The 27,975-nt window shown below is 48.8% G+C and overlaps 3 protein-coding genes across 22 annotated transcripts in view; 1 reads left to right on the forward strand and 2 right to left on the reverse strand.

Moving 5' to 3' along the window:
• LOC135921194 (uncharacterized) overlaps positions 1-3,606 on the reverse strand; it is a 118,447-nt gene extending 114,841 nt beyond the window's left edge. The window contains exon 1 of one of the 3 annotated variants that reach the window (XR_011514502.1): positions 3,466-3,604. The gene's annotated coding sequence lies outside the window, so the exon portion shown is untranslated. Of the gene's footprint in view, positions 1-3,465 lie in introns of all 3 variants that reach the window. The other 2 variants (XR_011514501.1, XM_070538476.1) reach the window with 2 other exon arrangements.
• The window catches only part of Men (Malic enzyme), a 164,888-nt gene extending 152,452 nt beyond the window's left edge, over positions 1-12,436 (forward strand). For all 5 annotated transcript variants that reach the window (XM_070538471.1, XM_070538472.1, XM_070538473.1 and 2 more), the window contains 3 exons: positions 1,162-1,304; positions 3,490-3,660; positions 7,606-12,436. In XM_070538471.1, the coding sequence (XP_070394572.1) occupies positions 1,162-1,304; positions 3,490-3,660; positions 7,606-7,827 (536 nt within the window). In that variant the 3' untranslated portion in view covers positions 7,828-12,436. The remainder of the gene's footprint in view (positions 1-1,161; positions 1,305-3,489; positions 3,661-7,605) is intronic.
• A 6,665-nt stretch (positions 12,437-19,101) lies between these two features.
• Positions 19,102-27,975, reverse strand: part of LOC135910807 (prestin-like) — a 271,569-nt gene continuing 262,695 nt past the window's right edge. For all 14 annotated transcript variants that reach the window (XM_065442913.2, XM_065442918.2, XM_065442916.2 and 11 more), the window contains exons 17-19: positions 25,803-25,932; positions 23,652-23,706; positions 19,102-22,354 (exon numbers count right to left, since the gene is read on the reverse strand). In XM_065442913.2, the coding sequence (XP_065298985.1) occupies positions 22,230-22,354; positions 23,652-23,706; positions 25,803-25,932 (310 nt within the window). In that variant the 3' untranslated portion in view covers positions 19,102-22,229. The remainder of the gene's footprint in view (positions 22,355-23,651; positions 23,707-25,802; positions 25,933-27,975) is intronic.

Below are 27,975 nucleotides of genomic sequence, written 5' to 3' on the forward strand. Positions count from 1 at the left end.
GTCGAAAGTATCATTTAGCACGCGGAGTCTGATGCCTCAAAAATTACGATTTTAGCGCGGAAAACTTGCCACGAAGATTTCGGCAACTTTTGTAGGCTGAAGTTTCAGCTGTGGATAGCTCAGAAAATCAGTTACTAATGATTTAAGTACTACGTTCATTACTTATAAGTCATTTAAAAATTTATCGTTTCTTCCTGTTGGTACGATTGCACTCTCCACGAGAAGAAATGAAAGTGAAGGAGGTGTTTTATTTTTCTATGATGTGGGATTGTGTGCGGAGTTCTGGGGCTTAAGGCAACACCCCCTTCTGGCTGACGTATTTCCTGCCGCAAGCCGGAGAAATAACCTAAGCTACACATTCGGTGCAGTTTACCTACTTATTCCTATTGTACGCTCTTTTCTACAGAGCACAGAGAAGGAAACGCACAGCGAAGAACATTTCTCAGGTACAGAAAAATAGGACGGGTCGCACATCGTTGTTTAGCTGCTTTTTTGTGGCGTTGGTACAGATTTGACCGCAACAGACTCTGACAGCGATGTGTCGTGCCATATGCAGCGGAGATGCGATGAAGTTCATCGACCTTGGACGACGAGGCACGTGACAATAATCGCGAAACCTTCATCGTAAAAGGCCGCACCTTGCCCAGTCTTGCCACCACTGATGTTGTGGACAGTGACTGGAGTGTCGCACGGCGAATCGTGACAGTTCAGCAGTCTGCGAAGCAAAATGTTTTATTTGCCAGTTCACAACAAACAGGAAGCAGGTTGGCGCGCTAAGTCAACCGCCTGGTGAACTTCCGAGGGGCCGACTATAACGCTGGCTCCATGTCAATCCCTTTTTGGCACACAGTATGGGCACGTTAGCAGGTATGGCAGTGACACGGACAAGTATAACTACTACGTTGTCCGACTCGCAGTCAATAATGGGACCTGTAACAACGCCCGTTTTACTATTTGACTATAGACACGTCTGGCTCTAGCCATAGACGTCGAGCATACTTCCTAATCTGGGTATGCTTTGGCTTCGGGCACGGCGGTTGGGGTGAAAATTCCAAAAGGCGCGACGATGAGTGAAGTTCACGCACGTATACGAGAACATCCGAGCGATGACGTAACTACAATCCCCTCCCTCCCCCACCCTCCCGTTCTTTCTCCTTGCAGGCGCGTCTGCGCAGAGCAACGCATTCAACAAGGAGATCCTGGAATGTATGTGCGCCAACGCCGAGCGACCCGTGGTGTTCGCGCTGAGCAACCCGACGCACAAGGCGGAGTGCACCGCCGACGCCGCCTACACGTACACCGACGTGAGTGCTCGCTGCATGCACGAGGGCATGCGCGAAGACAAAAAAAAAAAGGAAAGAAAAATAACGGCGCTTTTGAACGCGCACAAGGTGACGACGACATACAACGCGAGTGCTGTCTTGGTTGTCTCCTCTCTTGCCCTTCGAAGTCGCCGTTTCTTAGCCGAGGTTTATGTACAGTCGTGCTCAACGTAAGCTGCAACACGGTACCCACGGTCGAAGGGGGACCCGAGATTACATGGTGGCGCCCCCAGATACGAAAACAAAGGAAAAAATAGTGGAGAACTAAACATCGTTCCAAATACTCGTTTTTGTTAAACCAGTTTTTACGTGCATCGACGCCGGCACCGTGCAGTCTTGCGGGGCCCCCTTCAACGACGGGCACCGTGTTGGTATTGATACTGAACGCAACTGTATATACCAATCGCCCTGAATGATCAATCTGGTGGGTATACCAATTGCTCCTTCCGGCATCCCGCCACTTACTGACAATGGCATTCTGGTGCTAAGCTCAAAATCGCTATTTCGCTATTCGACTGCGGCGGCAGCATTTCCATGATGATCAAATAAAAAAAAAGAGAGAAACGCTCGTGTGCTTGGGCACACGTTAAAGAACGCCAGGTGATCGAAATTAATCCCGGGCCCTTCACCGCGGCGTCTCGCATAACCCCAGTACTGCTCTTGGACGTGACGTTAAAGATAAAAAGTTATCGGAGCTGCATCAATAGACCACCCCATCTAGAGTATCGAAAACGCCAGTGTTACTACCGTGAAAAGATGCCTGGTCGGCGAGTAAAAGACGCAAGAAACGAAACGCGGATGGCGACGACGCCTCGAAGTTCCCGCAACATGCGCAACGTGGCGTCGTGCATTTTTTGACAGCCCCTGCCAGAGCCTGTATTTAACTGTTTATGGGCAAGATGGACTAAGTTGCATTCTAGAAGAGCATAAGACTAAGAAAGTTTCAAGAACTTTCTGGTGTGAGGAACCGGGTGACAAACTCTCTTCGAGGAAGTCTTTATGCCAAGCGAACTATACGATTAATCTTTACCTCCTTCTCCGCTGCTGAACGTTGTTCAGGCGTCAGGTGACAGCTACTCCTGCCATTAGTAATTTGCTTTGTACATCTATATTTAAAAAAAAATGAACCACCAATGGCTGCTACTACCACTACTCAACCATAAGAGGCCAAATATCGAAACAGATATATTGAATTCCGTGACGTCACCCCAACTTGCAGGTACTGTGGTTTTGGCACGAGTTCCAAAAATTGTATCTCTACCTTAAGGTTATGTGCTAATTGTGAGCATATTGCCGCGAAATTAAGGAACATTGAGGTTGTAAGAAACCATTATCGGAGTTAAGTGTTTCCCTTCTGTCCCTTCTTAAACTTCATGAATCAACGGCTGCCGGCAAAACCAGTGGTCCATTCACGCAGTGACATGGTATGGTATGGTATGATGAACTTTATTTAATGTCCTGAAGATCAACCCTTAGGTTGACGCAGGCGGCTCCCACGTCGGGACAGTAAGGTTTAACCTTACCGCCGTATCATGGGCCTTCTGGACGGCCTGTACTTGATCGTGACATGCTTTGCTGGCTTATATGCGTTGAGCCAAGTACATGGTAACGCTGTAAAATTTCGCCTCAGCTGCTTTCCTCACCAAATTTGCTCCTTCTTTTGTGTTTGTTTTTTGTTTTTCATCATTGGCGAGGTTGGGGCGAGCGCCATAACAGCGAATTAGCTATTGTGAAAAGTAGCTCTGTCGGAATTAACGCCGTGGTTTTGGAAGCTCTATATAATGTGAAACAAATGTTGAAATCGTCGCAGGACGAGCTACAGAGTGGTTGCTCGGGATTTGGAAGCATGGCGTAGTGGAACGCCGCTCCTGCAGTGTCGCCCTTACCTTCCGTCTCGCTGTCGCTCATCCAGCGTAGCCACAACCATCGGCAACATATTCGGCAGTTGCCTGCAAGATTAACTGCAGGGCACGCCAAATGTGCGCAAGAGCGTTACGGGTCTACAGTTACGCGGAACGGTCTCTGCCCGCACCGTTTACTTAGGCGCGCAAGCACTTTCGAGTTCACTGTCACCCATCTGGTATAAGCAGAGCGATGACGCATAGGCTAGGTGCGAGTAATCGAGAGAAGGCGTCGCCCTTACCTGTGCTTTCTTATCCTTTTGCAGGGCAAGTGCGTGTTCGCCAGCGGCAGCCCGTTCCCGCCGTTCAAGTACAAGGGCAAGACCTACTACCCGGGTCAGGGCAACAACGCGTACATCTTCCCTGGGATCGCCCTCGCCGTGTCTGCCTGCGGCGTCACCACCATCGGCGACGAGGTCTTCCTCATCGCCGCCAAGGTAGAGTTTCTGCGTACGGTGTGTCTCGTCGCCCGTGTCAGTGACGGGCTTGTTCCGTTCCGAAAGACAAGCAAACGGCTGTCACGCTCGGCAGCTTCAAACGGCGATTTCCGTTCACGGCATCGTGTATCTGTAACGAGCGCCACGAAGCAGGCGAGTGGCTATAAGTTACGAAGGAAATAGGCGCGCTTGAACATTCGCCGAATTAAAGTGCAGTCGCCGTGGTACTACGTAGCCGTCACGACCGGAACTGACTGTGATGTTGGTGATTTCGACGCTGGCGAGGCGTTTGTGCGACCGCGCTGATTTCGCTCTTATCATCGGTAGCTACAAAGATGCATTCGCGCCATTCGCGCTCTGTCGGCGCTGCCGATGTTTGTTATCAACGTTACGTGGCAGCGACGAGCGCCCGAAGAACGCGCGAGCTGTTTGAGTCGTCCTGAGCACGAGCTTGTCCCAAGGCGCCCCGGTCCGGAAGGCGAAATACATCGTTGCAGCCATGACGGAAAGTGCGAAGTTGAATGCTTAATCTTTCAGACGCGCGGAGATTTTAGCAGCGCGAAATCGCTGTGTGGTGGCAGCTAACAATTGCTGGGGCTAGGTACACTATGAACCATTGGGGTTTTCATATCGTGTCTGTGTGCGTGTGTGTGGAGGGGGGGTTATAGGTGGGGAAGAGGAGGGTTGATTTATGTAGCTGCACTTCGGCGCAGACACCTTGCATCCTGTGCTTCCTTAGGCCGTGTGGTAAGGTGGTTCTATATACCGCTGATCTGTGACGTTTTTTAGGTCGAAAGTGCCGCAGTGCTTAACGCTGGTTGGCGACCTCAGCATTGGCAAGTCCTGTGTTATCCAAAGCGCACCCTGTTTACTCAATGGCGCCGACGTGTTGGACCGTTGCGCACGAGGCGAGACTGCGAGTGAACTTATTGAATACCATTCCAAGTATATGACAACATACCAATGGCCGCAAGAAGAAGCGTACTTCAATGTTTCTCGTCCCTTGATCTTTGCCAAGGCGTTCCCAAAACTGTAGTCCACGGACACGAGAGATCGCGGTCTTCGAGAGATTACGATCAACCTGCGAAGAATCGCTGTGGAGAGCCGCTGTGCACGAGGGTCGTCTGCCAGGGTAGTGAGCAAGAAGTATTGCCGGAGATTCGGTACCACTTATCGACTGTCTCTGTAAAGGTCAACACATTCGTTCAGCTCAAGTTGGGGAGAACGTAGAGGGATGGCGATCAAACGAACATGCCACTTCAATTTTGTTTGGCTGAGGCTGATGTCAGCATGTTCATTTTCACCAAGAAAAACCACCTTTAATTGTAGTCTTATACGAGTAGCGCGAAAGATAGCTATATAGTTAAGCTGTAACCGCGAAAAGTCTACATGGGGCAGGTTCTTGTGGTTGTGGGCATCAGCTTTGCATCTGTTTTTTTTCTTTAACAATCATGCACTCGTGTTAAAGCATAGGCAAAAACAATCGTACTTAAGGCAGTTTCCAAGGGACGTATGAATTTTATCGAACGGTTTGCCACCGCTAGTCTTTTGAGCGCCGAGTTTGTGCAACCTTGTATCTTAAGGCTCACACGATCGTCTTACTGATATAATGTAGACTCAGCAGATAGGTTAGACGGACTACATCTCTCCCGTTATATATACTGAGTATCATATTGAGTGCTTTTGTTTGGGTATGGGTAATGAACCACTTCTGACTTTTGCAAGACTTAATCTGAAATTTCAGCTCGTTGTTTGTTTATAACGCTTGTAACTTTTGAAAACTCTGCGACTGTTGCTGAATAGAGTACAACCTGGGGTAACGCGGTACCTCCAGTGATTCATTAATGCAAGCTGTGTTCGGCCCACGAGTAAGGCCGTCAAGCGATGGCGGGTGCGCGAAGGTTGCAAGATATATACGCGTCATTATTTTCGGTAGCAGGTGCGAGGTGCCAACTGGCGAGATTTGATTTGATTTTAGCGTGGAGGTTGCGCGCAAGCTCGAACGCGCGGACTCTCGACGTGCGTTTAATTGCGGCCATTAAACGCGATCTTCGTGTGCATGAAGCACCGGTAGTTTTATGCCGATGCTCACTTTGGTGTTCTGAAAGATGCTGCTTAACCCCAGACGTGTCTTAAAGCGAAGCTTTGCTTTTGCAAAACCTCCCGGACTTTCCTTACCGAGGCTGCCGGGCGCTGGTGCTGTCTTGCCGAATAATTCGCACTTCAAGAAGAAAAAAAAAAATCCGAGGACACCTAAGCACTTATAAGTTGTGAATGAGAAATCATTAATGTCCAATTGAACGCCGCTGAACGGTCCTTCGAGTGGTGAGCTCCTCGCCGGCAAGCGAGCCCGTTGAGATGCTTGGCCAACGCCTCCTGGATACCACAAGGCCGGTGCACTTCGATCCTTCACGTCGTTATACCTTGCCCGACTGCCATTTAATCCAATGGGGATGCTGGCCACTAAGCCTCAGTGATTTTGACGTCAACGCCCTCGTTTCGCGGGGCTTGGCAATGGAAATTTCGGTACAAATAGCATGATGTCATAAAGCAGAGTGCACAGGCCTATCATCTAGGTGGCGTTTGTTTAGCCTAATGGTTAAGACACCACGCGGCTTCTGAACGTCGGGTCGTAGGTCTGAAACTCACTACTATCAGCATTTGCCCTTTCGAATTCATTGGGCTTTTACAGAGAAGCTGTATATGGTTAGGATTGCGTGCATGTTTGTTCTGCGTCAACAAAAACTATCATCATCAATGGCTCGTACCCTGGTAAGCACTCGTATACCCGAAAGCAAGCAAAAGATGCAATTGTTCATAGCCCGGTAAGGCAGAGGCTAGAAGCACTCAGCTAAGTGAAGCGAACAGTGCTTGCATTATTTCTGATCATGTATAATACAACACACAGAACAGCATGTCGAAAACTCAACGGCTAATACCACCGTAAGCAATGCCTCATACCGCTGTAAGCAAGCAGGAAATGCAATGGCTGATAGTCCCGCAAGGCCCATGGCTATTCACTTTGCGTGGGTTACTTGCGATGACAATACCCCTGTGGTCGTTGCCGGCAATTTAAATGTGGATGTGTGTGCGACCCTCGTCGGCCGTGTCTACGTTCGCACCGCCCTTTCCTTGCTGGTGTTTCACGCGCTAGCGTATCTACTTCCGCTTTCCCGTGGTGGCGGTCCCGCCGAAACGTCACGCGTGTCTAGTTTCCTCCGGCTCCTCTGGGCGGCGGTCCCTTCGTCCACGCGGATGTATGTAAACATCACGGTAAATGAGTTCGTACCTTTGCTCAAAATTCTGTGTCACCTCTGTGTCGTGTGCTAAACAGCTTCGCTGGTCATCCACCTCCACAGAGTGGAATGGCTCATGATTTTTTATGCTTAATTTCTTTATAGCTGTTGCCGAGGCGATTACCCAGCGAACGCGCGGATAACGCAGGCTTCCGAGAGTGAGGGGGACGCGGCGTCGCGCTGATGCCCTCTCCCCTCGCGCAACACGCAGGTGTACACTTTCACACCCTCTGCTCCGTCGAGACGTGCACGTGACGTGGCGTCGCAGCCTATGGGAATTTAGGCGCCGTTTCGATGCTACAGACGCCGACTTTTTTGCTCAATGGGCCATTTGATGCTTTCGCATAAAAAAAAAAGAAAGTTGAATTACGTGCCCGATGGTGGGACCGAGCGTTGGCCCCCAGCACAACATCCCGATGCAACTTAACCATTACGCCACAATCGCAGTTTTTTTTTCTTTGTCACAGAGAAGCAACAACGTACAAATCAAAGCACGCGCAAGTTTACGTCTAGGACGCAGCAATAAAATGGGCAAACTTATAGCATTTGATTAAGCGCTTTACGAAAGCTTCGCTGTACGTGAATTCGAAGATGTGCTTTGAGAACGTGCGTAATCTTGTTTTCCTTCCTTGGTGACGCGCATGCGCAGACGGTGGCCAACACCGTGACGGAGCAGAACCTGAACGAAGGGCGCGTCTACCCGCCCCTCTCGGACATCCACGACGTGTCGCTCAACATCGCCGCCGAACTGGCGGCCCACTTCTACGCCACCGGGGTGGCAACCGTCAAGCCGGAGCCCAAGGACAAGATGGCGTTCTTGCAGAGCAAGCAGTACGACTTCAGCTACCCCGGCACCGTCAAGGTCAAGTAGACGACGACGGCGACGGCTACGGCGCGCACACCATTCTCCTTGTTGTTTTCGCTGTCATCGTTCCCTGTGTGTGTGTGGAAGCCATCGTCGCGTCTGCAAGCGTGCGCGCGTCCTTCGAGCGCGCGTGCATTGCACGAAAATTTAATTATTTAGATCAATATTGTATTTTGTACTTGGTGGCAATGCGGACGAGAATTATAGGAGCCAGACAGAGCTAATGGTATTAGTTATGGCATCATTGCTTGGGTGTTGCCTTGCTAGATTTAAAAAATAGGAACAAAAAAAATACCAAGTTGAGCACACTAGACCTGTCTGGGCTTGAAAAAAAAAGGAAGAACCTCGCGCTGCTAAGAGGTTTTTGTCTCGACGTCCTAAGACCTAGATTACAGTTTGTCCTATTTCAGTGACGTTGACCCAGTGCAACTATACCATTGATTTGTTACTTGCTGCGACTGGCGACTTAAAGCAGGGTTCGTGGACTACAGCTCATGATCCATCGTGGAGCTGTTTACGAGCTTACCACACATTGTTTTAGTGAAGTATGAAACGTGGCGTCATCGTTTGCACAGCGTTGTGACTATAGAGCAGTCTGGTGATTGGTCTACTAAGTGATCGTGCGTATCGGTACATCTGCACAGACGACGTGGGTTTGCGCAGCCCGAAAAGGTGGTGCGGGGTGAGCGCTTTAAATGTGAAGAGAAGGATCGAACAAATCAGAAACATCATTTTGTGTCTATGTGGGAGCAAAGGTTTTCGACACCTGTTAATTTATTTTGTATTGCCTTGGGGTACTCTGGTAACGCATGTCAGCTGCCTTTCTTTTTTTTTTTTTCAGTTTCAGTTTGAAGTCGTGATCCCTCTGTCTATAGCGTGTCTATCAGGTTTTATCTGTGAGGTATGTCAGTGGTAAATATCTACTTACAAAATACAAGGCCGTCGTTGTCCTCATTGAGCTATCGGAATTTCATGTTTTCCTAGCGTTTGCGCACTTAGTTTCGTTTTTACAACTGAAACATCTGAAGAAGGTCGCGGGTTGAAGAAGGTCGCAGCATGACTGCACTTTTGTATCCGAATATTTGCGAAAGGATGGAATTTTATGTTGAAGTCTGTCGAAGCCTTTCTTCCGTGTTACTCTCGTGAGGACCAATAATTATAATTCATGCACGCAGTGGCATTGACGTCGCGCTGCGGGCAGACCAAGCAAATGTTACGAGGGGGCGTTGCGGCTTAAAATTTAATGAATTGGAACGCCGCCCCCGCATACAATTTCAAGGAGACACGCGGAATGTTTCAGGTGACCCAATATTAAACGATGTTGTCTAACAACAGGCTCCATCACAGGCTCCGAATTTCAGGCATACTTTTATTCTATAGAAAAAAACAAAAACAAGAACGTCGCTCTCAACCCAAAACCGGAGAGTGCGCGTCGGAGTCAGACCAGCTAAACACGCATGGCCTTCTGCGCAAAACTTTATTTCGACGATACTTTGTTGTTTTGCGATTCGGCCTTTCCGTTCCGCCTTCTATCATGGACATATTGTTTACAGTATGTCTTGTTCAATGGCTTGTCTTTATGTAACTTGAAACGAAATGCTTAGTGAATGTGGTTGTGACGGGCTTAGGGAAAAAAACAATGAATGTTGTTGCCTAAACTATAGCAGCGTTACGCAGGAGGTTAAAGAAGTATTTAGGTAAGCTATGTAGTCATATTTATCTTAGTAGTTGCATGGATGAGGGTGTGTGCTACGGAAAATTTTGGTACTTTCCCAATGACATATGAAAAGACGTAAAGGAATTTCGAACTCAAGGTTTCTTGAAACATAATTGTGGGGGATATATCCATAGCGATTGCCTTTTGGTTTCATTTTTATTCAGATTTGATGTTAAGCCATCTTACCTAACAAACTGTCACTTCTGTTGGGAAAAAATTGAAATGTATATGCGCAGAAAGCTGGCTATTGTGACAACATTGCTGCATCGAAGATGTCGTGTCTGTGGTTTGGTTTCTGTCAGTTTGCATAGCTAGTTCAAGAATTTCCAGTCAGTGATACTAACAACCTCGCATTGGCTTTTAGAAAGTGTGTGAAGCAGATCAAAGTTTGGTTGACGTCGTTTTGGGCAAATTATATGGGAAATAAAATATTAATGCCGCCTGCATGAAAATAATTGACTCGCAAGTGTCAGCAAATTTCAGTGCCCCATGTTGCATTTATCACGAAATATTCTCGCGTTATTTTCCTGTCATCGGACACTTATGCGTCCAAGAGGTATAAACAGATCTCGCAGGTTAAACCCTAAAGTGGCGGTAGTACTAGTGCAGCAAAAACAAAACAAAAAAATAGTACGCCAATTCTTCACCAACAGGACACTTACGTAATGTCGTCGTGGTTCTCGCTTTGCAGTGTTTGAAGTCTCAGCTTCTTTTTTTTGTGTGTGTGTGTTCGCCTTGCGCATTTTTTTCTTTTTCTTTGTGTTTCTTTTGTTGCGAGAGATGTGATAATTCCAGCTGTTAAGCTATATATTGTAGCGATTTTCAGCGAGGTGAAATTATTCACACGCGCTGAAGCCGCCGTAGTGTTATTTATTCTAGAATCTCAATGTTGTTACACAATGATCTGCGGCTTATCACAATTCACCGCTATATTTGAAGCTCCTGGGAATATAAATGAAGAATAAATAGTGTGGGCGTACGTGGCTATTTCACCTTCCCGGCGTGGAGTATGTACACGAGGAGAGAATTTAAACAGTGCGCATCACTATTTCCCCTGTGGAACAAAAGCAAGCATGACGCCAAAGCATGTGGAAGAGCGCCGTATTAATGTACGCGTAACATTAACCGGATCAATTACTGTATGCGCAAGCGCAATTCTGACTGTTGGAACAAAATAACAACATAAGAATAATAAGTCAGGGTACAACAATCTACGTTTTTATGTCCTCGCCTGGCACGAACAGAAACATACGCTGTGGAGCGCCTACTCGAAAGCTGTCATTTAACTTCTTTGTCTCAGTATAGTTGACCGATATATTAGACATATGTGGCTGGCAGTTCTATATATATATATATATATCGCGTCGGCGTGTATTAGACGCTAAGGTATTAGACTTACCATGTCTTGCCTTGTGTGCAATAGACATGAAGGCACTCCTGCCAGTGTTAAGAGAAAACGTTGCGTTGTGTATTTATTGCAGTGTTTATATATCGTTGCTTGCTGGTAAGAGTAATGTGGCACACCCACATACAAGTGCAAATCGTGCACGCATACAGCCTGTGTCATCCCTGTCTAGATCGCAGTGGTGGTATGCCTCGTTGCGTTTCTGCGTAGTCCACCGGAGGGCGCTGCTGATGCAGGACAGAACGCTACTGCTCGTGGTGAACATGCGATGCCGAGTCGAAAGACTGCAGCGTTCGCATTCGCGCATCTCCCTTAATTTTTTTTTCGTTGCTTTGCGTTACTCTCCCATGTATAGAATGACGTCACCCCGTATTTCGAAAAGAACCCCAGCAGTTTCTTACGTAAGGGTGACAGAGAGAACAGTGGCGTAAGCGTCGGGGAGAGCCACTCGGGTGGCAGTTCCGAAAATGCAGGAATAATGGGGCAATGCATCGGTTTCTCTAGCCGTCGCTTTTTGTGATATCGGAGGTCATTTTGTCTTGTAGTAACCGTTTTGAGTCTAATTGTCATAATTTCTTGTATGGAAATCATTACAGTAATTTAGATTCCAAGCGCGTCGTTGCATACCGTCACCAGAGCATCGCAAAGAAAGATTCTCTAAATACATAAGAAAATGATAACGAATGGTGAGCGCCACTGTCCAAATTTGCTTTATATTTAATGACACATGCGCTCTAAATGCTAGTCACATCGTGTGCCGAAAACGTCCCGGTAAGCTGCATTAGTCCTGAACGTTAAACGCTTGAATACAGTGAACAAACATCGCGAGGAAAGCACGCTGACAGTGTCGAACCTGGAAAAAAGAAAGTCCAAATGTGCAATTTCAATAAACGGTTTCCAAGTCGTCTATGTACTAGGCCACGATTACCGCGAAGGCCGACCGTTCGCAACGCCAGTTTTCAGGCTACAAACCGTCGTTTGAAAATTTAGCCCAGCGAATCGAAGGAAGCCGTTTATCGTCTTCGTTGCGTGCCAGGATACGCAACTATGAGTGGCTCGCACTCATAGTTGCGTATCCCAGCTGCAAAGCTGTACTGCCCCAACCGGTGGGGCAGTACACCCCGCTGCTGCCCTCGTTCTAGCCAGGGGTGACGACGGCCGAGTGTAGACGCATATACAAGAACAACCTCTGTGATGCTTGTTACTTATGCGAAGAGTGAGATCTGTGTGCTTTCCATGTGTCGTCTATTATGGGCGCTTTCAACGGTGTGTGCATCGTACTTTTTTTTTTTTTGACAACGCACATTAATTGTCTTGCTTGCTGGCCGGTGAACGCGTATTGTGTCGTTGGTACATTGTCACTCGGATTATGTGATCATGCATGCATGCACGGCAGTGTTCTTCGTGAAGCAGTGGATCTTCGAGACCAGCAGAAGCGAGTACCCTTTATGGAGCACCTCAATAAAAAATAATAATAAAGAAAGAAACTACGCGTCTTTTTTCTTCTTTTTAATTTGAATAGTTCTTACGAGGCTCTGAAAGAAAACATCCTCATCCACCCGACTGTATCGCGAACTTTCAGTGGTACCCCCTACAAGCCCACAGTAGCGTAAAGACCTACAAAAGAAACCCGTGCGGGTTTCTTTCACATTTATTTTATTTCTTTCGTAGCTTCGCGTTACAGTCGGGCGGATGACAATTTTTTCTTTCGTCAACCTTTCACCACCTTGCGGGCTTCCGCAGAACTGACTTGCCATACTATTGCGACGCTTAATAGGGAACTACAAGTCAACCTTCTACACCAATGGTATTTGCATGGTTGGAGCTCAGCGAAAAATAAAATAACAGCCATTCGACCTGAAACAGGACTGTGCCCGTGCGCCGCCAGCCTAAACCGCGACGCTAGAAGGAGAAAAAAAAAAAGCTTATCAGAACACCTGCTTTTGCGTAACATCAAAAGAGTGTGACCTGCAATTGTTGCTTGACAAGTTTCCAAGCTTAATGTGGGCTCATGTATACGTATTCGAGTCTGGATTAAGCCGCTTTGCAAATGCAGGCGACTCTGGTGGCCACGCAAGAAGGTATTTGAGTTGGTCGTATTTGAATGTGTGCCGACAGCGCGTGTCCGGTGGGGCATCTACCATTAGCACGCCATTTCCCACTCCATTCAGAATTCATTAACATACCATCACCTGTCGGGGCGCTCTTTGGTCATATCATTGAACGCCACACACCACCGTACCTTTCGCGTGCAGGACAGAGAAGTGAAAGCATTTCCCCGCAGGTACACCTGACTGTGTAGCTAAACTGCGAATTCGTACGTACAGACATTAAATACTAAATAAAACACACTATACAGCTTGCATGGCTTCAACCAAAAGGAAAATACTATGATATTTGTTTATATTTTCGCGTTGCAACGTACGGATAGATCTAAGCCATATGTACAGCCGCCCATATATGCAGGTGTTTCAGATAATACGTTCGCAATTTCGTGTATAAAGGAACGATGCGACAATTAAGTGATTCCCTTGGGACTGAGTTTACCGCAGAGGCATACTTAATAAATCACTTGCGGTAGTACTTAGATAAGTAGTCATAAAAATTAGACTACTAAACTTTTCAACCAAAGGAGTCAGACGACTGATCCTCGACTACCGTTAGGCAAGATTAAGTTGAGTTTCTATTTGAGTAGAATGCGTAAACAATTAGGTAAGCTGAAAATAAAACACAATTGCGTGCATCGTGGGTCTCTTTGAATAGAGTTTAACACTGAAACCATTCAAGAATGCTTCGCTTAAATTGTATTCCAAGAAGCGTTGTTAGATCTGCCGCAATTTTTTTCATGACTCAGTATTAACTACAGCCAAGCAGCCTTTTTTGCTGTAGATAAGAAAATCACCGGAAGCCGCTGTTTTACAGCTGGCGACAGCTACCTGGTTTCAGTTCAGTTCAGTTTCATTTCAGAAAACATTTCACTTCTGAAATGTTTTCTTTTCTTTTTACATTAGAGCTGTATATTTTATGAACAGATATTGGTAGAACAATTGGCATTGGGAAAAACTATAACAATGCCATACCAATTCCTTCGCAGCAGTGCTGCGCTGAATTGTGCTAGGCGAGCCCGTAAAAGCTTGATTTAGTCGATGATCGTATCGCCTAGAAGGCATTACCAAGTAGGAGCAACCAAAAGCCTCTTACCCCCGACATACACCCTACGTCGCTGGAGATGCCTTTCGCTGGCTCTATTATCTTCTCGAAACGACAATGCGGTATCTCGCTCACAGACGCTCACGCAAGGCGTTGAGTTACTAAGTGATGTGTTCCTTTCAAACGTACTACTACAGCCAAACGGCTTTTTAACGAAGTGCTTCGGACATCGAGAATCCTCGGACATCCAGAATCGTTCGTTATACAGGACACCCCGCCGTAAATATATAGTTCACCGTACCTCTCTCAACAGAGCAGACTACAGACACGCGTTCAACAAGGCAAAGCCTTTAGTTAACCTAAACTCAAGAGAAGCTTAGTGGAATAAGTCGATATTCTTTTTTTTTTGCGTACGTTCTCTGGCGGCGTGCCATGACATGACTCATGACCCCATAGCGGTTCACGCCACACATGCTCCGCTACGACACGCCGGAGTGACCTCAGGTAACGCTGCAGCTTTCGCCTGCCTTTGCAGCCAGCATTTCTCGTTTGCTCACAGGCCCTATACGCCACTGTTGCCTTCGTTGACGCTGGCTTCCTTTTCTCCCTAGAATGCTTTCGAGACGTCGTCGGTCGTCAGTTAGGGAGAAAATCATCACGTCGTCGCCAACTGAGACGTATTCGTCAGCTGCCGCACGCGCACTGCTGTGTTACAACAAGCAGTGTACAAGTAGAGCGATTCCTAAAGCAGATGCGTAACACTCGCTAACATTCAGCACGCTTTTCGGGTGCGTCGCTATCGCTGTCGTTAGCGCTAGCACACTGAAATATGCTAAGTGGCGTCTGCGGAGGGCTGGGGGGCATGGCTACGTGGTGTTCGTTGTAAAGCAACAACTCAATCCGTCGGGGTGCCTCGATTTCTTCGTTGTGCGGGTAAATTTGTTGTAGAAGTGTCTTCACAGTACGCACGAAAGATGGGAAATTAACCGGTACATAATTCATCGTAATACAGGTCATTCCGTTGTAGAGGCGTTGGACTGTATATCTCAATCTCGCTCTTACCACTGGGATATTACTTGAACAAGTGGCAACAAACTACTACGACGTGCCTGTGATTTTCTAAACAGTGAATTTTAATTCGTGTCACACTGGGAACAGGCACATTCCACAGCTATTTTTAGAGCGCAGCTCTTTGGCGTCCGTTCCTGGGTTTCGCGTCGTCGTCGGCGTTGTCGTCGGCCTCGTAACCAGCTCCGCCCCCCTTTCATCCCCCCAGCGCTAGCAGCGACCGACTGATACCGCTGGATGCCGCTGACGCGCTAGAGAGTCAAGATAACGTGACTGCATAGAACACCGTCGCCGCCATGCAGAAAGAGGAGGAAAGGGTCCCCCCCCCCCCCTGTTCTTGTGTGGCGGATAGGGTGCTCTTCAGTTGCCGACGCGCCGGTTATTTCACGTAGGCCCCGGCACGTCGACGAATACGTGACCACCTTCCCACGGCTAGACCTGGTTCTTAGCGCTGCGGAAGCGAGGGTATCATATTGTTTGTGTCGGCATCGGCGGCGTTGTCCCTGAAACCAACTCCGCAGCTGGGGTTGACTCACTATCGGCGTCAGCGGCATCAGTCAGTCGCTGCTATCTCTTCCTTCCTCCCTTTATCGTGTTGTCCGCTTGCTGCGCGCGCTTCTGCCCCCATCGTTTGCCGCTGGGTGTACACGCCGCCCCCCTCCCCCCTCTTCCTGCGAGTCTCCGGTTGTCAAAGCGCCGGCTCGAACTTAATTCCTTTCTTCGCTCCTCCTCCAATGCAACCCCTGTGCGGTGGCAATCAGACAGCCAGATCGGTGGCGGCGGATCTGTATATGTGCACCGCCCGAGCCGAAATTGCCGCTGCCGTTCGCCACTGCGAAATTATCTGCCAGTTCTTTCTGAGCCATGAGCGAGACGATCGATGGAAGTCCTCCGTCTGCTGCTGCTGCTGCTGCTGCTAAACGAGCTGCCAGAGCAGAGGCCCAGCGCCGTCGCCGTCAGAATCCAGAGGTGCGTGCCGCCGAAGCAGAAGCTTACCGTCGCCGCCGTCGAGATGATCCAGGAGTACGCGTCGCCGAAGCAGAGGCTAAGCGCCGCCGCCGAGAAGACACTGCCGTTCGCGCCGCCGAAGCGGAGGCTCATCGCCACCGTCGAGAGCAACCAGCAGTAAGCGAGGCTGAAGCAGAAGCTCATCGCCGCCGCCGAGAAGACCCTGCAGTTCGCACCGCCGAAGCGGAGGCTCATCGCCGCCGTCGAGAGCAACCAGCAGTAAGCGAGGCTGAAGCAGAAGCTCATCGCCGCCGCCGAGAAGACCCTGCAGTTCGCGCCGCCGAAGCGGAGGCTCATCGCCGCCGTCGAGAGCAACCAGCAGTAAGCGAGGCTGAAGCAGAAGCTCACCGCCGCCGCCGAGAAGACCCTGCCGTTCGCACCGCCGAAGCGGAGGCTCATCGCCGCCGTCGAGAGCAACCAGCAGTAAGCGAGGCTGAAGCAGAAGCTCATCGCCGCCGCCGAGAAGACCCCGCTGTTCGCACCGCCGAAGCGGAGGCTCATCGCCGCCGTCGAGAGCAACCAGCAGTAAGCGAGGCTGAAGCAGAAGCTCATCGCCGCCGCCGAGAAGACCCTGCCGTTCGCACCGCCGAAGCGGAGGCTCATCGCCGCCGTCGAGAGCAACCAGCAGTAAGCGAGGCTGAAGCAGAAGCTCATCGCCGCCGCCGAGAAGACCCTGCCGTTCGCACCGCCGAAGCGGAGGCTCATCGCCGCCGTCGAGAGCAACCAGCAGTAAGCGAGGCTGAAGCAGAAGCTCATCGCCGCCGCCGAGAAGACCCTGCCGTTCGCGCCGCCGAAGCGGAGGCTCATCGCCGCCGTCGAGAGCAACCAGCAGTAAGCGAGGCTGAAGCAGAAGCTCACCGCCGCCGCCGAGAAGACCCTGCCGTTCGCACCGCCGAAGCGGAGGCTCATCGCCGCCGTCGAGAGCAACCAGCAGTAAGCGAGGCTGAAGCAGAAGCTCATCGCCGCCGCCGAGAAGACCCTGCCGTTCGCGCCGCCGAAGCGGAGGCTCATCGCCGCCGTCGAGAGCAACCAGCAGTAAGCGAGGCTGAAGCAGAAGCTCACCGCCGCCGCCGAGAAGACCCTGCCGTTCGCACCGCCGAAGCGGAGGCTCATCGCCGCCGTCGAGAGCAACCAGCAGTAAGCGAGGCTGAAGCAGAAGCTCATCGCCGCCGCCGAGAAGACCCTGCTGTTCGCACCGCCGAAGCGGAGGCTCATCGCCGCCGTCGAGAGCAACCAGCAGTAAGCGAGGCTGAAGCAGAAGCTCATCGCCGCCGCCGAGAAGACCCTGCCGTTCGCACCGCCGAAGCGGAGGCTCATCGCCGCCGTCGAGAGCAACCAGCAGTAAGCGAGGCTGAAGCAGAAGCTCATCGCCGCCGCCGAGAAGACCCTGCCGTTCGCACCGCCGAAGCGGAGGCTCATCGCCGCCGTCGAGAGCAACCAGCAGTAAGCGAGGCTGAAGCAGAAGCTCATCGCCGTCGCAGAGAAGACTCTACCGTTCGCGCGGCCGAGGCCGAGGCCAAACGCAAACAAAGGCTCGCATTTGCTGCGCTCAAATTTCGCATTAGGAAGTAACGTAATCGTCGGTAATTTTTTTTTTGTAACTCGAGGACAGCAGGCATTTATTTAATTTCGCACAGGTTTCTGCTTAGTGTAATTTGGAGCAGCGTTGCAGCATAAAACCGACTCTGTCAGGATGTTGTATCATACTTGCCCATAAATCGACACGCATAGAGGCAGAGGTCCGGCAGCATAGATGCAGTCTTCTTTCAACCTGTCATGGCGCATCTCGCCCGCAACGTCACATGTTAGACAATACGGAATGCGTTAGCAAATTCTTGCTTTAGGGCTGGATGACGTAGGGTACACTGGGCCACCGGAGACGACGTTTCTCAAGCGCCCATAAGAGCCCAATCTAAAGTTATGGATACGTATTCATTGCAAAAAATAGCCCTCATACCTAATACTATAGTTGCTGCGCGGTTACATGCGGCAAGCGCGGTGTGGTCGTTGCTTTACGTTCTAGGATTCCGTGGCGACTGTATTTGATTTGCGACTGCCGACATGGAACAAAACACTTCGGCACAGTGCATTAACCGATTCCATCAGTTTTAGATGTGAAACACGCATCGGGGTTGTAGGAAACAGCATGGTCTGGTGTTCAACTGGGGTTCTGCAACATGAACCGAAATCTCAGCACGACAAGGCTTTTGCACGCCACCACCGTCGAAGAGCGGTAACCGCAAACTGTGACTCGAACTCGCGACCTTGTGCTTATGAGCGGAATGCCGCTGTAGCTGCGAAATTTCGAACAATGGTAATCGCGGACGCATGCCTATTTCGGAGGAACCACATGAATCCCATTGCGGTTACTTGAAGACAGCTCCATTCTGTTACATTTACATGATCAGAGTTCTAACAGAGCAATAAAATATACATGAAATATAAGTACACAATTCACGTATACCACGTCATTTTCAATACCGAACGTGCCTGCGTAAGTGGCGGGCAAGATGCAAATGAACTTCATTCGGCTGTTTACTTTGGTCACGGATAATAATAATATTTGGGGTTTTACGTGCCAAAACCACTTTCTGATTATGAAGCACGCCGTAGTGGAGGACTCCGGAAATTTTGACCACCTGGGATTTTTTAACGTGCACGTAAATATAAGCACACGGGTGTTTTCGCATTTCTCCCCCATCGAAATGCGGCCGCCGTGGCCGGGATTCGATCCCGCGACCTCGTGCTCAGCAGCCCAACACCATAGCCACTGAGCAACCACGGCGGGTTTTGGTCACGGAGGAGTCGAAGAAACTGAAATGAACCGCTTTATTCTGTGGAGCGATTTATTTTTGTTTTTTTTTGCTTCCGTGACTCAACGCCCCACAATAACATTCATCGTCCAGGCCGAGTAACGATCACACGTAGACGATTGTAGGAGAAACAACATTTGCTTTTTATAGAACATATGTCTGCATATACACGTTATTGCAATATAAACCTATATACTAATAATGTAACACTTAAAACGCGCATATATTTACACAAGTACAAAATAGGTCTCGACATTTTGGATGGGTCTCTCTCTCTCTCGTCTGTCACCATCACAACCGCGCAGAGCGTCTAGCGAAACGCGCCTGCTGGGTTTTCGGTCTGAACCGACGTGGCACTTCGTGGCTTCAGGCAGCACGTATCAGGAGAAGACAGATACTAATAGCGATGATAGTGGCAACAAATATAGCATCGCACATCATAAGACAATGAGAACCTTTCGCTTTCGAAACACGAAGATGCACGCGCTAACAGCAACGGTATAAGGACTGTTGTTTCTACCCGCACAGAAGTTTCATCAAGAAAGAAGAAACAAATACGCTTCAACATATAAAAGTTGTGGACATCGAAACACGCGGATGGGGCAGATACTGCGCAAGCGCAGAAGTCCGGAAACGGAGGTGAACACTATAGAAGTCGGGTTTACACTGGAGCGTTGGCAACACTAGTAATGGTGAATGGGGAGGCTTCAGTGCCTCGCACTGCAGGTATCGACTTGCGAAGAACGGATTGCCGCACCGTTCTCGAACGCAACAGTGTATCGCTACCTTATCACAGTCTACACTGCATACCGTATTACCCGCGCACACACACAGTAAATGAAATGAAATGCGTAAAAGCGTAAAAATAGAATATTTCTTTTGCTATTCGTGGCGCGCAAGCACCCGCGAAATGTTTACACCATAAAAATATACACGAGACGACGCTTCGCTCCTCGAGTGGAAGCACTCGCCGAGGCGTTCGCATCGTAAGAGAATAAAAGCGGCGCTTCGGTGTCGAGGTAAAATTGAACGTCGCGAAGGAAGCCGATGAAGATGCGACGACAAATGTTCGGAACGAACGATCACAAAATGTCCAAATACGCGCGCGAGGTAACATTTTGCACAAACGGCAAAAAAAAAACACAAGACAGACAAAAGCACCAGAATAAAAGAGTACCGTCTCACTATCTGTCGGAAACATTATCCGCGTGCCCATGCGGACGCGCCTGCTTCTTTGGTGAAACCACCATATTCGGCGATTTCTGGTAGTAAACATAAAAAAAGAGACTATAAACTATTCGCCGCCAAATAGCGGCGTTTTCTTTATGAAGTGGAATACGAAAAGTATAGGTGATTATGTAACGCGTTATACTGGTGCCATCTCTCTCTTTAGAATCACACGGTCTCGTAAACCTACGCCGTCAGCTCCCAGAAAAGTGATCGCTTTTATTCGTGTGCACACTTACTTGTGTGCATTAAACAGCTTGAATGCAGTTCACCCTTCCTAACAACGGCGGACTCGCCACGTGTGAGCAGTAGCGAGTGTTTTGCTATCATCGGTGCCAACTTTTCTCGTCGTCTAAAACAAGCGTTCGCGGGGAGCGCTGGGTGAACGGTCGGAGTAACTATGCTACCAGCACCCTCGAACCAGGTTCCTGAAAACGTCGCTTCTGCATCGGGGCCCTGATTCACCTAGGAAGTGGAGCATTTCCAAGAGTCTCTCTTCTGATTTTCAGCAGTATTCACTGTTAACGACTTCCTAACCCGCACGTACATTTCCAGATGCAAGCTTTTTATGAGCACTGCTAACCGTTATACCCTTATCACATTCGGTTGAGCGCAATCGACCCATGGGTGCACATTAAAGCTGCCACAATGTTCACACATCACAATGTTGCTCTTGTGCATGCTGCCTCCACGGAACATACTACACGTGCAACAACCACGTTCACATTGGCTGTTTTGGTTTGTGACGCTACATTGTATTTCGCTTATTTTCTTTTTTTCGTTCTCGCTTTGCGCGCGTAGCGTTATCATGACACGAATAGGTTACAAAACACGAGACTATTCCTGGGCTTCACACGTGAGCAGGCTGTCCCGTACGAACGTTTCCCATCCAGTACTAAAAAAAACTACTCCTCAGGTCAGACTACGCCCTAAATGCAACACATATTTATATTGGTCCTCCGCGCAAACCTAGCTATCTGACGTTGGCGTTTTCGGACAATGAAAATGGCGCACCCGTAAGCAACTTGAACTAAGCAGTCTTCCTTTGGGCCATCACACTAATCGCGTATGCACGGGAATATACATATAGAACCGTCAAAATAAAAACACAATAATGAAGGCTTTCAGCGCATGGGGCAAGGAGCGCGCCGAACCAGACACTTGGGAAAGCATCTGGTCCTCAAGTTACGCCACGAAAAACAACCGCAAGCGCTACGCCGTGAGACGTGCCCTTGTAGCGTGCGCAACGTCTTCCAGCCATAATGTCCTAGCACCAATGCTACCGCTACTTGAGCTAAGTGCGCTACTTTCAAATGTGACGCACACGCAAAAAAAAAAAGAAGTAAATATTCGAGCTGAGCTGGTTACTTGGTGCTCGCTGAAACGGCCGGCCAGATTGACCGCACGAGAACGTTAATAAATGAAGAAAGTAACGCAATGACGCCTTAAATATTGATCACGCAGGTTAAGTGCCTGCATCGAAAATGCCGCCTCACTCCCGGATGGGGACCGACGGAAAACAGTAGATTTCTTTCGCGTGTTTTTTTCCAATCGCATCAGGCCCACCCCACGCTGCATGGAGTGGCGCGATTTCCGTAGGGAAGCGATCGAAAGAAGCGCGTTTCGCTCTGCACGACGTGCACCTAAAGTGCAAACCTTGCGTTTCGAAAACTCATCCTTCAGAGTTGGGCTGGCTGGCGCCGATGATATGCAAAATAAAATAACGAGAAAAATGCAGTGGCCTAGCGCACTGGCGCTTGAAGAGGGCTCTTCCTCGGCTCATCCCTGGCACGGCACTACCGTCCTTTTCTCTTTCGACTTCGCTGCAGCACTCCAATGTTTTCCGCACGCTGAGTCTTAGTCCTATGGCACTTCTTTCTTTTTCTGGGCGCCCTCTCGCAAAGCACTCGGCCTGAAGCTGCCGCCAAACAGCACTGGGCTGGCTGTCTGTCACCGCACCACTCGGCCACTACGATGGCTTTCGGCTTCGGCCCGCTCGGTCGGTCTATTCGCACGACGGTCACTGGGAGGGCGGCCTGATGGTGGCCGGTAGATGCAGCACCGCGTCGTGGATGGTCGGGAACACGATGGGCGTGCTGAACATCTCCAGGATGTCAGAGCGCAGTAGCACCTTGTACGTAGGCACTGCGAAGAAAACAGAACAAGAACAAAGCGATGAGGAGAAGTTCGCACAGTGTTAAGAACGGCCAGCTGCAGTGCAAGTTTGCCAGCCATTTACGCCAGCGGTGGCAACCTAATCTTGGCACGCTGCCGCCAACCTCTAGCCGCGGCGTGACTAAGTCGACTTTGTGTGTGTGTGTGTGTGTGTGTGTGTGTGTGTGTGTGTGCGCGTGTGTGTGTGTGTGCGCGTGTGTGCGTGTGTGTGTGTGTGTGTGTGTGTGTGTGTGTGTGTGTGTGTGTGTGTGTGTGTGTGTGTGTGTGTGTGTGTGTGTGTGTGTGTGTTTGTCATTTTGGACTGAGACACTCTCTCGAGCAGTCGTGTTAGACTTACGTACTTTCTCTCGCAGTCATGCTAGACTGATCGTTCACATTGGCTGTTTTGGTTTGTGACGCTACATTGTATTTCGCTTATTTTCTTTTTTTCGTTCTCGCTTGCGCGCGTAGCGTTATCATGACACGAATAGGTTACAAAACACGACACTATTCCTGGGCTTCACACGTGAGGAGGCTGGGCGTGCTCACGTGTGACATGCTCACATGTAAATACTGTAAATAAACCCTTATTCTTCGTTCTCGATGAGAAGCAGTCCTTCCCTTCATCAACGTCCTCAGCGTGTATAAGTTGGACGACGGCATGGGCCAGCTACCTTCGAATTCATGCCGGGCTCCAATCTTGACAACGGCTTACGAGCGATGGGATTGAGCCCCCAATCCTGACAACAGGTGCAGTTGCCAATCAAAGTTAGCTGAACTGGGCGAGTGAGAAGCACGGCGGACGCAGGACAGGACAGAGCGTCTGCCCTGTTCACGCGGTTTCTTCCTGCACCTATTTCCGCTCAACGACATAACATGATGCGCCAACTGGCCCAACAGTCAACGCTTCTGAACCTGCGAAGGGTTGACGTCATAACAACGTTTGAAGCGACGCTTCGTTATTTGGGTAAAAAATTTTCTCAGAGTTTATTGCATCACGAAAACAAATGGATTTGTATGATGAATCGTGACTTTGAGGTCAATTGGGGATTAAAATTAGCGAGGTCATGTAAGAGATAGCGAAGAAAAAAGAAGTGACAGGTGATTTCAGAAGTGACATTTATGTGAGGTAGTGACATACGAGAAAATATTTTTCAACAAACGAAACAAACAAGGTCATGAAAGAAGCACCATTACATTTTGACTTCAAGAAAACTGCTCTGGTGTCGTGCCAAATACTAGGTGTGGAAAACTTGGTATACTGACGTAAAAATGCATAGTAGCTCACCTGAACAACAAGCGAAGTAGACGACGACTTGCGAGTCTCTAAGCTCTTTCAAAATCTGCGGTGAAAACAAAATAACATGGTTATACCTACGACCGAACGCTGACACGACTGCGTTCAAGTGCAGAAAAAAAGTATCGAAAGTATTGAGAATCAACCGCCGTACATAGACATAGCGTAATTTCAGCAGCGCATCCTGGTGCGAATACTTAAGAATTTTTGATCCAGGGAACTCTTACAGCAAAACGACAAGGTTAAACAAATCACACACACACACACACACACACACACACACACACACACACATGTTGAATTCCAATGGCGGAGTCGGAGCAGTCGACGGACTCCGCGGGCGAGCACTCGACTCTGGCACAGAGCAACGCCTCCAGATCCGCGAGTGGAACACCACCTGCGCCGCCGGAGCAAGGCGGAAGTGGAACTTGTATCGCCGAGTTACCCAGGATACATTGCGTGTTGTCACTTCCTTCCGCTGTTTGCTCCCAACACCGCCGCACCGGTCACTTGTCTCTTCAGCGCCGTTCACCTGTCGTTTTTTTTAAAGTGCGGAATGGATATCTCGCCAAGCGTGCAGTAGCTTTTGCTTCCTCGCGAGTCGTGACCGGTGGCGCCTCCCAGCAGATAAACGTGGTAAAGGAAATACGTCACGCAGAGTTCCGGTCAACTCCGCCGATTTTGGCGGAGCATCTTTTTCTGCTCCACGGAGTGACTCCCGCTCTGAATCCACTGCGACTCTCTCATTGGAACACCTTACTCCCGCTCTCACTCCATCATTGGAACAAACTTGCTCCGAAACGAGCAGAAAAACTTGCTCCGACTCCGCCATTGGAATTCAACAACACACACACACACACACACACACACACACACACACACGCGCGCGCGCGCACGCACGCACGCACGCACGCACGCACGCACGCACGCACGCACGCACGCACGCACGCACGCACGCACGCACGCGCACACGCGCACACACACACACGCGCACACGCGCACACACACACACACACACACACACACGCACACACACACACACACGAAGAAAAGGCTGGGTAAAGGCCAGAACGCAATGATGGACAACATACACGCAGTTCAATTTTCTAATGTGAACTACTGATTCAACCTCCACTATTATATAGGTTTATATTATTTCTCGTGAGTGTGCGTCTTTTTTCCCTGTCGTCCTGTCAAACTACAAAGGCGAGTTTCAGCTGTACTTGTAGCAATAATCTCGATGTCCTAGCTTTGTCGACAAGACATTTAACCTGTTTTTACTCACAATTAATGCTCGCTGAGTGTCCATTATTAGGTGGCACAGCCCTAATTTCTGTCTCTTTGAAAAAAGAAAGAAATGCAGCCGACATTTTGAGGTGTAGTCTTCTTTCCCATTGTGTTGCAATAATAATAATAATAATAATAATAATAATAATAATAATAATAATAATAATAATAATAATAATGTCGCCTACCGCGATAGCTTAGCGGCTTTAACGGCCAGCGGTTGAGCTCAAGGTTGCGGGTTCGACTCTCAGCCGTTATAGCAGCATTCCGGTGGGGAGAAGAATGCAGCAGAAACGACCGTGCTTCAGTTGGGCGCAAGTTAAAGAAGCAAGCTTGTCAAAAGTAATATCCGTAGCCACCTTGCGTCTCCAATTGCGGCGTCTCTCAAAGCACGTGCATGGCTTCGGGACCGATAACGTCCCCCCCCCCCCACCTAGCGTCCCATATTTCGAAACCTTATGATGCATACAAGATATAGAAATATGTGACCCAAAGTTAGCGGACGTTTTCGATCAAGCATGCAAAAGAACGCCGAGAGTGCAAGAGAACGCAAAAAATGCGTGCAAATGCGTCTGGGATTCTTGGTACCCAAATTCGCTTGGAGACGCTATTCCAAAACTCTCTAGTGGAGAATTTTAAGTTATGGGAGGGAAGGGGCTGGCGCTCCGTTCAGGTACCGGCAAAACCCAAGCAGTCTTTCAGTTCTTGGGTACACAAGCTGCTTTTGTGTCCCGGCCCTACTTTCTAAGTCAATGCGTAGAGGGAATCGACACCGCAATAATCGCCTTATCTGGTGACGTCAGTTACAGCAGCGTTTAGCTGTGTCCCGTTGATGTCCAACGGGACGACGCTCACCTCCTTTAGCGTTTCGATTCCCGAGGAGTCGATGTAGACGCAAGCTGAGCAATCCAGGATGACAGCCGCTATGGATCCTTCATCGGCAGCGTTGTATTTCCCTTGGTCTTCAAGAAGACTGCGCGTTTCACTGCGGTAAGGAAAGACATAGAATGTACGTGAAAACATATTATTAAGAAACGATTCGCGCGTTCGATCGGTTGTATAGAAGCCGGCAGCAATGTAGTGATCGGCATTTCCAGCTGCACCCAAATACTGAGTTGTTTCAAAGCAATCACGCTTGCGTACTTATCGTATCGCCTAATACGTGATTTTTGGCCCGTATGCGAAATAAGCTCTTTCGGCCGCAATATATTAAACGCCATTGTCGTCTCTTCAACAAACGCTGCTATACAAGACACTTTAAAATGCTAAGCTTGAGTTTGAAGGTACGCTGTGGCATGCCTGTCAAGAATCGCTTACTAATCAATCAAGAAACAGTGAAGCACCGTAGTAACGCGTTTTATTTTCTCAAATTATTGCCGCTTTTTCATCGCACCTTGGATGAATGTCACTCCGCATTTCCCTAACCTCTCCCAGTGCAGTAAAAATGTCCCGTTTGTCCTTGTTCCCGAAAATTTTTCATGATCCACACCTAAAAGATGAGCTCCTAAATGAGCCAACTCATCTCATACTAATCATCGCTAGAAAGTGGACCTCCCTCATTGCCAAACTAATTTTTTTCTTTTTACTCTTTCATACCCAAGACATCCAATGAATGAAGCCAACTCCACCGTCACCATTCTCAGCGCTTTCACATTAAGATCTGCCATTTAACATTGCTGCATGCGCACGCAGGAAAAGAATTTTTCGGAATCTGCGAGCGCCTGCCAAGCTGCATGCTTGCGCCCTCTGGCGTAGCAAGCGACTGGCGTCGATGCATCCTGTCACGTTCGTGTGCAAGCTAGCGCGATGCCAGGCGCTTGCTTAGTCAGAGGCTGTGCAAGAATGAAGCTTGACACACGTTCCTAGATCCCGAAAAATGTTGCCCCCGCCCGCACCAATCGCATATGATTTGTACTATTTTTTCTTTTTTTCATCTTTCATCACTCCCTTTTGTGACGCCTTCGGGCACCGAAGGTAAGTAATAAGTAAATACATTCTACGGAGGCACCAGAAAGCTATACACATATAGTGACAGCCGGCGTTATGAGTACTGTTTTGGCCATTGTTCCGTAGTTGTCTGAACGAATTTGAACATAACAGTGGCGGACTGCCCGGGCATGGTCGCACATGCTGCCCTGAGAGTCAACATGAGCGATCTGTACTTGCATCCATTTGTATCTCCTGTAAAGAGCGAACGAATTCACGACGCTGCACTTCTTGCCAGAGGCATAGCGGTACTTCCGACTTTTTCAGGAAAAACAGCCGGACTTTTCCAACTCACACTTTCGTTTGACTATTTGAATGCGTCGAAAAACCGCTCTTCTAAGACTTTTGTCTGGTGCTTCTATTTCGAAGCAATAAGGACATCTGGGATGCCCCTCAGACAGGTCGTAACGGCAGTAAACGATAGTGTCTTGCTGACTTTAGTTCTTTTTATCATGTAATGGAGAAATTTTTTCCATTCTACCTCACAATAACTCATGCAACACATATTCTAACATCGGTGCCACTTTGTCATTTTGTTTGCTTTTCTTTAATTAAAAAAAAGGCAGAGTGGCAAATTTCTGCTATGTGGCAATAAAACTCCAGTGCTGACAATTTAAATGGATGACCTATTGATGCAATTAACCTGCCCAGGAACCGAGCATTTTATTACAATAGAGCTGAAATTTGCCTAATATGCTCTCAGTTAGGTTGTCGTTACATATATCAATGAAACCCTAATTTGTTAATTACGTTCCTGCGAGAAATTTTCAATTTGCTGAACTCCGATACGCATTGAGTTACGCGGGCACCAAGCAACAGACCCCAAGAGGCCTCAGGAGGTGCACTTCTGGAGCTGCAGTGCCGAGGTATCAAAACTTTTGCTTCTGGTTTATTGAGGGACAATCCGTTTTTCAGCCAAACGAATTGAAATCTGAGTTTTGAAGGCACGCTACCCTGCTCTAAACTTATTTAGCTCTAAACTCTTTAGTATGCTTTTAAAACTTGATAAGCGTAAAGGTACTGTTTGTAATTTTCATTACAC

Source organism: Dermacentor albipictus, chromosome 5 (genome assembly GCF_038994185.2).
Source record: "Dermacentor albipictus isolate Rhodes 1998 colony chromosome 5, USDA_Dalb.pri_finalv2, whole genome shotgun sequence".
NCBI lineage: Eukaryota > Metazoa > Arthropoda > Arachnida > Ixodida > Ixodidae > Dermacentor > Dermacentor albipictus.